Source organism: Diachasmimorpha longicaudata, chromosome 13, assembly GCF_034640455.1.
Source record: "Diachasmimorpha longicaudata isolate KC_UGA_2023 chromosome 13, iyDiaLong2, whole genome shotgun sequence".
NCBI lineage: Eukaryota > Metazoa > Arthropoda > Insecta > Hymenoptera > Braconidae > Diachasmimorpha > Diachasmimorpha longicaudata.
Genome location: NC_087237.1, coordinates 587,742 through 599,570, shown reverse-complemented (window position 1 = coordinate 599,570; position 11,829 = coordinate 587,742). Strand labels below are relative to the sequence as shown.

The window sequence follows — 11,829 nt, the reverse complement described above, 5'->3', positions numbered from 1 at the left end:
TGTATGAACTATTATTATTTACTGATATTGTTCATACGTTGAAAGCATTGGCCTGAAGAGGCTCTCGGGATTTATGGGTAATTTTAATTGTTATTGACGTTTTGTGCTACAAATTTTTGATTCCGCTGTTGTGGACAAAAAAGAAAGTACTCCAGTATTTGTATAAAATAAAAGAAAGGATTGTAATGTAAACGAAATTACACCACGTGATCTGAGATTAGACTAATCTAGCGATAACTGTTGTAATTTATGTTAATAATATTGTTTGAATTGAAAAAATACCATTCTTTCCTTAGAAATTAATAAACCAATAATAATATTTTCTCATTTCTATTCATAGTTTTTATTAATTTGAGTCATTGAGCTTAAGAAATGGATCATGTATTGATTGATGATGGCTGGTTGAGGGTTCCAGTTGGACCTTAATCCTGAAAAAAATTGATTGACGAAAAAATTAGGAGAATATGCGGTAAGTGCGTCTGGAGTATTCGATTCACATGGTTGATCTGCTGGACACGATCTTTATCGGTTGAGAAAAGAAAGAAGAGGGGAAAAAAGAGCCAAAGAAATGAGGTAAAAAACGGGACGGCGGTGGAATTGAATATTCGTGAAATTTGTGAAACGGAAATCAGGGGCGACCTCAATGAAGATTCATCCGAATCCAATTTTTTCGTTTCAAGAATTTTAATATCAAAAGTTGGATGATTAAAAACGGTACAATTTTCGTGGTCACTCATCGACTACACCAGTCATTCATGAAAAAGAAAAATTGAAATTTCATGGACAGTTGATGAGTGATTATTACGAAAGTCACTTTGATTTTGATTGAGAGGAAAAAAGCGGGGAATTCGGGCTTTTAATGACGATTCTCATTCGAGGGGAAATTTAAATAAATTCTTAATGTGAGATAACTTTCATTTAGTTCCGACTTTAATGAACTTTGTTATTTCCCTGAATTCCAGAAAATTTAAACGATTTGTAATTGCGAATTTTCGCAAACGAAATCTGATGAAATTCCTGCGTAATTGAAATGCGATAGAATTGTCTAAAAAATTCTCTTGGAAATCGTCGGTCCATTTTTTATTCTCGTTGACTTCCCGGAAAGATGATGAAATTTCTGATGAAGAACACATCAATGACATACATGATTTCGAATCGATGGAAGTTATCAATTTGAAATTTCGCTCCTTCCATCAACTTTCATGCAACAATTAAACTCAGAATAAAAGTTTTCATCGACATTTGACCCAGAAATCACGAATTTTCAACGATGAAATTTCTACAAGTTTCACAACAAAACAACTGCAAAAATCACTTTTAATTTTTTTTTTTTGTGCTGTCAAAATACCTTAATACCAAAATCCTTAATCAGAAGGATCATTACAACTCAATAAATATGTTCACCCCATTTTTCTTCCCTCCTAATATTGTCTCCCGTATGAACAAAATAACAATCGCAACGAAAATAACAATTTGCCTCCACATTTCCATAAAATCTTCGACCGATCCCGCCTGAACTCTCCAAATTTTCATCCAACCATAAAAAATAATTAGGCCCCCGAAGCTTCTGTGTCAGGAGCCCCCGCAATTTTTAATTCTCTTCGCTCTAATATCTCCCGCAGAATAATCCCCCAGAATCATCAACACAGTGACATGAAAAATCCCCTCGAAACGATGAATCCACCGCGATAAAAAAAAAACCCAACTCACCGACCCGGAAGCGTCTAACACTAACCCAAAAAACAAATCGCCAATTTCAAAACTTGCGCATCTCGTACCCGGAATATCTCCTCGCTTTCGCCCGATACTCGGTACAAGATCATTTTCACAATTGCACGTACGGGAAATCGGTGAGGGAGTGCATATGCGTGTGAGTTCCGGCAACGATTTTTTTTTCTCGATTTCCTCCGTGAAAAATCCCGAAGACCCGGTATTACACGTAACCCATTGCCTCTCTGCATCACAAAAGAGAGTCTTGCACGTTAAAAAAAGCCACCATGAGGAATGAAAAAATTATACGCGTTGCATACAAATGATGATAAAATGCCGCAAAGGGGTGGGAGGGAAAACTTCTACGTTGCTGTGCTAATCTACTATTTTCAAATCCCCCTCCCTCCCTCTTCCCCTCCTGCAACTAAACCCGGTATACAACTACGGTATCCATGTACATAGCCAGGGTTTTCACTTGATGTGACCCAGTTAATATGCCACAGAGATCCGTAGGCGAGCCCACAGTACCATGAAAACTCATTGGCAAAAGGAAGCAAGGCCGTGAAAGAGAAGCTATTTGCTAATTTTTTTTAATGGTCCCTTCCCCGTTGATGCAGCAGCATAATTAAAGAACGTTAGAGATATTTAAGTAGCTTTTGCACTTCGCGATCGCACCAGGATAAAGGTAATTACGATATTTGTCAGTCACTTATGGGGAAAATAATTGAGGAAATTTATGCATAAGTATTTATGTTTTGCAGGGATTGTTGAAAATTTTGGGTGGAATTTTTTGATGAAATTTTCAGAAATTTTTAACACAGTTGATTTTTATTGTTGATTGGGCAGTAAATGGCAAATTAAAAAATCATGGTACATATGTACTTGATTTTTAGAATGTAAAAAACATGAAAATTCGGATGTTATTGGAAATACTGTGTAATTCGCGACTGAATATTGCTTTAAATATTCATTTATATATTCCATTCCCAACAAACTAAAAAAGGCGTTCTTGAAAGTCAACAAATTTCAGTTTTTCAATCTGTCCATTTAATTCTCTTGAGAAATTGCCGAAATTTTTACCCACATGCTGGGTATGAATTCGTAGCCAAATTGACAATCTAAAGAAATTCATGGTACTGACCTAGGAATTCTTAAAATCCAGAAATCATTATTAACAAATCAATCATTCAAAAAATTCGTAACTTTAAAAGACTGAAATTGTTCGTCTCGCAAATTGTCTTCCAAACCCCATAAATACCTCACTTTTTCGCCCTCAAAAACCCTACTTCAACATCCTCCCCAGCCCCTCTACTAACCCCCCAAAAATCCCCAACTACCTCAACCACATCCACCAAATAACAATACCCATAACCCCCCCCCCCCAACACCTCCCAACCAATAACCCCCTGCCCTTTGCCACTAGAAAGCCACCATCCCCCTCTTTCCCCCCTGAAATTCACTCCTTTCTCCATTCACACCTCTCCCATAAACCTAAAACATCCTCCCGGACTGAGAAGAATGTGAGAAAAGTTCCTGAACTACGTCAGGATGAATCTGCACAAATGCCCATAAAAAAAAAAGCAATTAACAGATGTGGGGTAAATGAGCAGATGGGAGGAGTCAGCAGTTTCGTTACAACTCTCAGATGCATCCACAGTATCTCTAATCGGATTGGACTGTATTTCCAATCCCTCCTGGATACCAGGATCACATCAATCGGTCTCTTGATCCGATAGAGGGGATATTTAATAGGAAAAATGGGTGAACTAGAAGTTTCGATGTACAAGGTGATACAACTTCATGTATTAGTTCTTCTCCCTCCTCATTCACCCCCCACCCCTCCATCCATCCAAATTGGTGTGAATAAGATGGAATAAACCTATTGCAGACATTTATTATTATGAAGTTTAATTCCTCCATTTCGTCTCACCTCGCACCTCTAGTTGTTTGTCGTTTAACAACCATTTAAAAACAAGACAACAACATTGACCACGATGCTGGTATGAAAATAGTTGGGGGGCGCAAGTAAGTTAACAAAGTGGGAGGGGGCAATATCCCCGAGTACGGTGTCTTGGTCTGTGGTACACCTGACCAGATATATAGAGCTAGGGCAGGGCTTCCGTTACTTACAGTCCACGTAGAGTGTTCTCGAGGGTAACGCATCTGTCTAATAATTCTACCAAAGTATTAAAATAGTATTTTAAACGAGTTGTACGTGGAAAATATTCAATTTGCAATATTGATTTTTATTTTCATAAATTATAGTTGATCATTGATGTCGTGTTGTGATATTAATTTGGATTTGACGTTGTTCATTGGTATTTTTTTTAGTCGGAATTGAATTGTTGATTTTGTGCACTGAGATAAACAATTTTGTTGTTAGAAGAATATTTATTGAGGACGAGGGAATTTATTTGGTATTAGAAGGGCTTGTGGAAATATTTATGTAGATTTACTGGTGGCGAGTAAATTTATTTGGGAATAAAATTTTTTTTTATTTGGCATTGATCGGGGTTTGATTGGATATATCGAATGGTATTTTATGAATTTTCTTTGGCGACTGACCTAGTCACCATTTGGCACTGGAATGTCGTGATTATAAATCCGGTTTTATGGTATGAATGGTTTAATAACGGTTTAGATGTCCTCAGAGTTAATTTCATACTTCTCGTTTATCTTTTAATTTTTTAATAATGTTTTTTAAAGTGGGCAATTTATGGGTCTGTTTGACATAAGGTAATAACAGTTATTTTGTTGATTCAACAGGGAATTAAAGGCATGAAGATGATATTCGCCCACCGTTACGTTTTCATTGGTCTGCTGGTGGCTGGGGTGGCCTCGGCAAGGTCAACTGAGACTAAAGCCAATTCTATTGATGAGCAGAGTGGTAGATCGTCTAATGGTTTATTCGGAGAATTGCGGTCTGTTTATCAAATGTATAAGGATTGCTCGGGCGCTGAGCTGAGTTCATGCCTGAAGCTGAGACTCTTGACGGCTATGGATCGGGTCGCCAGGAGTGCGCAGCTGAATATTGCTGAGGGGGTCACTGTTGTCAAGGATGACAACATTCAGGAGAAGGAGGAAACACCAAAGACACCGCAGGAGATCGAAGCCAATTTACCGCGGTCCCTTGAGGACAAGGAAGATGCCCTCAACACCATGATCTTCGATAAGTTTATTAGATTCTTCCAGAGTCATACGTTGAAGCTCAAACTGCCAAATGTTGAGGAGTTGTCTAGGAGTCTGACGGAGGAAGGTGAGTCAACATCGCGAGGACGATGAAAACAAATTGGGACATTATATTGTAGTTTAGAGAATTTTGAAGATGCCATTTCGTGAACAAAATATTTTTTTAGTTATCTTTTTTGGGGCGAGGGATCTATCGAGCGATTTTTTACGTATGACATATGTTGAAAAAGGAAGGAATACGATCACAATCGATTTTGAAAGCTAATGACAAACACCGTTTCTCATTTTCAATTTTCAAATCGTCCAGTTCGTTTTTAAAAATATTGTTTGCATTGTAAACAACAGAGAGGTTAACTTCGTTGATGAATCATGAGAACTTGAAAAAATTAATTACTTCATTTTTCATGTTTTCCCAATTATTTCATGATGTCTCCAATGAATTCCAAGTCTGGTGCACAGTTTTGGCATTCTATGACTTCAAGAAACAATTGTTAATCAGATTGAAACAACAGCTTTCAAATTAATTGAAGAGAAAAATCCGAAGGGGCTTTTGTCATTTCACGGAATAAAAGCGACTATGGTTACAATTTTTTTCTCAACATATGACAATACATTAAAATTATCAAATTTGGTAGATACTCCTTAGCTCTTGCAAATATTGAAAAAATTTTGCCTCATCCTGTTGAACTAAATTTTGAAAATTCTTACGTTAAAGAAAAGTCCAAAATTGAGAGTTCTCTTTGAATCTTGAAAATTTTAATATGAGACGAAGGTCTTAACAGACGTTCTTGGTCCCATAATATGAAATTAAGACCCATCCGAATATTTGAAGTTTAAAGAATATCGACTTTTAAATTTTGATCTCAACAAAAAACCGTCTAAACGTCATCCAGTTAAAAATCTTAATTCGAGTCACTAAAAAATTTTCATGTGTCTCTCTCAACTCTCAATTCCTCCGACAAATATCCAAATAATAATTTTTCCCGGGGCGAGAAACTTCCCCCTTCAAAGATACCCCCAATCTCACGAATTATTACATTGATATCCTCATTCAGCCCGAGGCAAGAAGAAGAAAGGCATGGGTGGTCTCCTGGCGATTCCCCTGCTGATCGGTGGTACCCTAGTACCCCTCGCCCTCGGTGCCCTGGCCCTTCTCGCTGGTAAGGCCCTCATCGTCTCCAAACTCGCCCTGGTCCTCGCCTCCATCATTGGCCTCAAGAAACTCGTATCCAGTCACGATCACGGACACGAGGTGGTCCAAGTTGGTGGACATGGTGGCAGTGGATGGGCGAGGGCTGGTCAGGAGCTCGCATATTCAGCTTACAAACCAGTTAATGCCTCGTAAATTCGGGCCCTAAAGTCCCGATCAAGAGCGTTAATCAACCCCTCATTCTTCACTTATTTAAAATCCTCCCCTTCACCCATCTCCCATCATCGATCCTCCAACATGGACGGGATAACTCTCACCCATGTAGCTGCACTGTGATTCAAATATTTTCACTTCTTTCCTGAGAAATCTACCCTCAATATTTTCCCCCTTCATCGTAACTAATGGCACCCAGCACTGATCGTTTCCTATTTATTATCTCATGTCTCCTCCCCCCATCATCCTCCATTATCCCCTTTCCCTCCTGTTCTCCCTAATCACCTCTCCCTTTACCTCATCATCAGCACAGATCGTTATCATCTCACAGTATTTATTTGTACCACAAATGTAATATTGTAAGTCCAATCAGGTCGTCGTAAATCAAGAAAGAAAATGTATATTTATAGAACCGAAATTTTCTTTTCAATCAAGACGAAGAAAAAACAAGACAAGAATGAGACTAATAAATGATAAGACCTATTTCTGTCTGTTTTCCCAAATTCATTTCACCCACGAAATCCTCAGACCTGAAAAACCCTCCCGGAAGTTCCGTGACGGAGTCGCAGGAGAAAACTCAATCGACCGGGGAAAGACTGAAACCGGAGGACTGCGGGAAACCATATTTTCATTAAAGTGGTGAGTGAATTGGAGCCTGACGAATGTCTATGTGGCCATCAAATTAATCGAACGCGTGTCGAAAGTATCGGAAATATCCAGGAGGCGATAACGATGACGATGAGGATGACGCAGTTCTAGCGGATGAAATTCATACGCCATTTCATCGACATCGAGAAATTCCCCTCATTTTCATTATTTATTTTTATTTTTTTTCCCCTCGCCTCAAGGCTGAGATGCAGGCCACGGGAGCAATCGTCGACGTTACGTCCGGCAGTTTTACCTACATAAAAGTAAACGATCACGGAACAGGTACGCTGTGAAGTGTATGTACGTATGAAACCCAACTCACGCACCTTACGCGTTCATTTCACCTATCTTCGTCCTTCCTACCATGTGAAAATACATCGGCGAATGTTGATGAAGAAGGAGTTGGGGTAGGGGGAGGGGAAAAAAATTGGCTGTGTGTGGGTATCGAATGAACGGGGAGTGAGACGTTGCTGTGAGCTGCGTGTGACACGGCAATGGCTCACGTACGTGGAAGTAAACCAGGCCGTGTACATGCCAGCATCCGTGGGCCTGATGCTGAGAGGATTCGATTCTCGAACCGGCGTCTTGCGATAGTCAAGACGGGGCCTCATAGGCGGCGCAACAGTCGATTTTTGCGTTGGGGGAGTCAGATTCTGTTGATCTGTCGAGAAAAGGTCGGAAGCAATTTATAAGATTTGAGAAAATTTGGGGGAAATTTATAGATTTTTGGGGAATGTAGGGATTCGGGGAAAAGTTTATGAAATTTTCTGGACGACGATACATTTTTGGGAAAGTAAATGTTCGGAGTTGACTTTTTGGTTACTGGATGCGATGTTTTTTGTCTCTACGATGGGAGGAAGGGGTGACATAATTCGATGGGATATAGTGTAGGGGTTGGATGGGGATGTCAATGATAGGAGTCGTCTTTGTGTTTAGTAGAAAATATGCGATGAAATATCACTGATTTTTTTCCAGATACGTGGAATTGTAATGTTGGTAATTCCTACTGGCATTTGAGGGGTTTTTGATATTATGAAATTATAGTTTCCAATCATTCACTGTTCCAGTGATAGTATATGGCGAATCGGGATAGGTGAAATGTTTCCGAATTTCTGAGATATTGCGTATTTTTTATAATTTCATTTATTGTAGTATTTACTGAGCTTAAAAAAACAGAATCTTCCTTAGATTCTGAGATATTCCTTGAAAATACTGAAATGTACAGCAAAAAAATTGTAAAAAAAATTGCAAAAGCTCAGCTAAAAAGTCCAAATTCATGTAATTTGGTTTAGAAATATTTCCATTACATTCCAGAGTCAATAGCCCTGGAGAAAACACCGATTCAGTCCCCACAATTCCCCAAAAATTGCGGATAATCGAAATGATTTTTTTCTACTTTGTGGGACACTGGGACAGTCATACTGATGATGAAGAAACAACAGTGCGAAAAAAAATCCGGATAATTAGGGGAGAAGAGAGGGAACTGCCAGTTTGTAACTGCACTCTGTGCACTGGAGTCTGTACGGTTGGACGGGGGCCTTGACCTGACCTCGATCCTCCCGCGAGTTCACTCTCGCCGACGTCGGAGGAAAGTGTTCCATTACGAACCACTTCTTCCCCGTGATACACCACAAACGCAATCCCAGAGTTGAACTCCAGTCTCCGGTCTGCGATAATTTACCATTTTTTTTTCTCTCTCGACGGTCAATAATTCGCAATGTTTCATTCTCCTGGAATGGGCAGAGCGTAAGAGCATAAAATATTCTCTTCGGCGTAAGATATGAATGATCACGAGGGGCTCCAGGGAGGGAAGAATCGGATAGGTTCCTCGGAGAAAGTTGACGAGAGTTTTTTCATTCTCACGTGTGGCCTGAGTAACTACTCACGCCACGAATTTTTGGACGATTCATTTTTTCTGCTCTCGCGTTTATCAAAATTTTCATTATTTTTTCGTTCGGTTTAGAGTTTGACGCAGAGAAAAATGTCGTCGAGTCTAGGAAATATATGGGGAATTCTCTAGTTTTAATGATGCAAATGAGTGTTTATTCCATTAAAAATATTTTATTGCATGCGATTCTGTTGATGTCGCCTGTAAGAAGTTGTCAGATCCACGGAATCCGATACGTTCAAATAACTATTTATATGTGATTAAATATTCTGTGAATCCAAAGGTATTTATGGTAGATTTGAACCCCTATGTGACTGAATCATGAGAATGAACCATTGAAGAATACAATTTAATCACGAAATCCATTAAAAGTCTCAAGATATTTCATATCGTCACAGTGAGCAATAAAAATGAGAATCAAAAATCAAATATTCTTTTAGATATGGCAAATAAATATTTTTTAGAAAGAAATGAGTTATTTTTCATTTTGATGGTATTTGTGTCTTTTTAAAGCAATAAATTTTTTAAAATGGCTAACAATAAATCGGAGGAAACGAATTTGCATTGATTAAGGAAAATATTGTTTTGGTACTATTCGAAGAAAAATTCTTGCTTGATTTTCACTCGTTATTTTTCTCAGTGTAAGGAATTGTTCCGGTGGTACTATTGAAAAATATGGAGTGTTTAAATAAAAAAATAATCTGCTCGTTTTACTACATTTTTCACTCAGAGTGATCCAGGAATAAGCTCTCATGAGGTGAATTACCTCGGAGACTTCGCGTGCGCTTCAACTTTTTGATTTTCAATTTACGATCAGTCGTTATGATAACCAAACGGTTATTGCCCCATTTGCATTGTAAAGTGGTTTTATCAATATTGCAGACGTTTATAATTGCGTCTCAATTACTCACTTTTTAGAGTCGTAAAGTGGTGAACCGAAAATTAAAATTTATGTAAAAGAAAAATGAGGGCTATTGAATAGAGAAAAAAGAATTCGCGCTTGTTACAGACCTGGAATAGTTGATTTTATCATAGTGCGAAGATGATCTTCCTGGAGACATCGTCTGTGTGGTCTTACGATAAAAGTCCGGATGAATATTTATTTAATAAAGTAGGCAAATGACAGTTTGGAAGAAACGTAACCTGATGATGGTCTTTGGGGACGAAGTAGACTCTTATAAAGTTCTGCGACAGCCCTCGAAGTGAGAACATATCTGAATAATATATAATGCAAGTGAATATAATATTATATTGTTAATAAAATTCAAATAGTTTTTTATACAAGCGTCAATGATTTATTAACCTGACTTTCAACAAAACCGATGCCGAAAATAATTGCTCCGAGGACCGTTTGGATTGCGAACCGAAGTAGAATGTCCGCAGTTGAAGTAGAAAAGGTCCTGTGTGGTGCAGACGCAGAGCATAGAGGTCATTGCAATTCTGGTTTATGATGATTGCAAAATAAAAAATTGCAATTTTTATAAATTAGAAAAATATGTGTCATACTCTGAGGATGGGTTGAACTTACCTCTACAGTTGCCAAATTTCTCAACTAATTGCTGGACCAAAATAAAAAAAAAACACATACACAATCAGCATTATATGTATAAATTAAACTTCAGAGAGTATGGATATTTTTTTAAAATATTTCCTTCTTCTAATTAAATGATAGAACTTGTTGCCCAGATATTTTTTTTAATAATTTTTTTAATAATTTTTTTTTTAATGGAGGATAAAGTTGTGTTTCAAAAAAAAATTTTCAATTTTAAATTGATATTTATATTCATTGCCAAGTACTCTTGATTTTAAAGAGGAATATTTCCGAAATTTGCTGGTGTTCAATAATTAGAAATGAAATGAATTAAAATACGTTCATTCGTCTTCGTAAAACGTTTCGTTTTATTATACGATGACAAAAATTAATAAGCCTTCCAATTTTTTCGTTTACACTATCCCCAGGCTATTTACTCGCTTAAATCTCGGATGTTGTTAAGGTATAAATTACATGGCCTTAAATTTTTGATCATCTATCACTTCTTTAATCGAAGTCTACTTTCTTTTCAATTAACACTGAACTTCAGGCTGAAGAAAAAAAAATATTGAGAAAAAAATTAATCAGTATACTGGTGCGGATGAAAATTTCATGGACAGTTTACAGGTCATTTTCAGGAGGACAATGTTGGATTCCATTTGGAGAGAGAAAACGATTAAATTTGACAATTTATCTGATAATTCCGGACATTTCAAATTCGTCCATTTCTTTGTATTTCCATTCAATAAATAAATGTGCAGCACAAAATAAATTAAATATTAATTGCTAGGGACTGTCTATCGAAAATTTTATCTCTAATTTAGCAAAGCAAAAAAAGTGGAAAATTAAGATCTAGAAAGGAGTAAATTTATAAAATTCCCTGAATTTTTCCGTTTATCGTTGCACAAAATTTTTAAAATTATTTACAACTATAAAAATAGGTGTACCCCATCTTTTCCGTTCGCAATATTCCCTGGAAATAGTATAGCTAAAATGCAATTGAATTATTTATTTCCAGGAAACTCTTTCGAAATTCTCAGAATGTACTCAAAGTTTCCTGAAGGTAAAAGGAAATCTAAAAAATTAACCAGAAATCCCTCTTTAAAAAAATCATACAATCTTATTTGTCACCTTTTTGGGCACACAACAAAGTATATATTTCATATTATGGTTCAAATTTTTAATTGCAAAATTAAAAGAACAAAACACGAAGAAAAATATATTTTCTTCCCTCTTAGAGGTTCCACCAGTACTTTTTTCGTAACTAGGCAACAGCGCACCTCATACGCTACTTTTTATAAGAAATTCAACTAGAGCAGTTAGCGATGATCTCTTCCTGAAGCCCATCGAGTCTTGCATTTGACCATTGACCCGTTGGTTTGACACATGAGAATCAGCCGGGCGATTGGGTTCGAGCGGAGAAAGTTAGTCGCTCCATCCCCGGGGCATTTATTCTCCTTCAGATTTTTCTCCTGCCCCCCTCGTCATACATTTTTTTTT

At 37.4% G+C, this 11,829-nt stretch overlaps 1 protein-coding gene across 4 annotated transcripts; it reads left to right on the top strand.

Moving 5' to 3' along the window:
- Window positions 1–3,724: 3,724 nt before the first annotated feature.
- Window positions 3,725–6,745, top strand: LOC135168503 (uncharacterized). 4 transcript variants are annotated; one of them, XM_064132757.1, is made up of 3 exons: window positions 3,725–3,864; window positions 4,477–4,966; window positions 5,955–6,745. In XM_064132757.1, the coding sequence occupies exons 2-3, from the start codon at window positions 4,489–4,491 to the stop codon at window positions 6,242–6,244; spliced, it is 768 nt and encodes a 255-aa protein (XP_063988827.1). In that variant the 5' UTR covers window positions 3,725–3,864; window positions 4,477–4,488; the 3' UTR covers window positions 6,245–6,745. The 4 variants fall into 4 exon arrangements, with proteins under 4 accessions (XP_063988827.1, XP_063988826.1, XP_063988828.1 ...); XM_064132756.1 differs by having other exon boundaries at window positions 3,848–3,921; XM_064132758.1 differs by having other exon boundaries at window positions 3,851–3,894.
- Window positions 6,746–11,829: the final 5,084 nt, after the last annotated feature.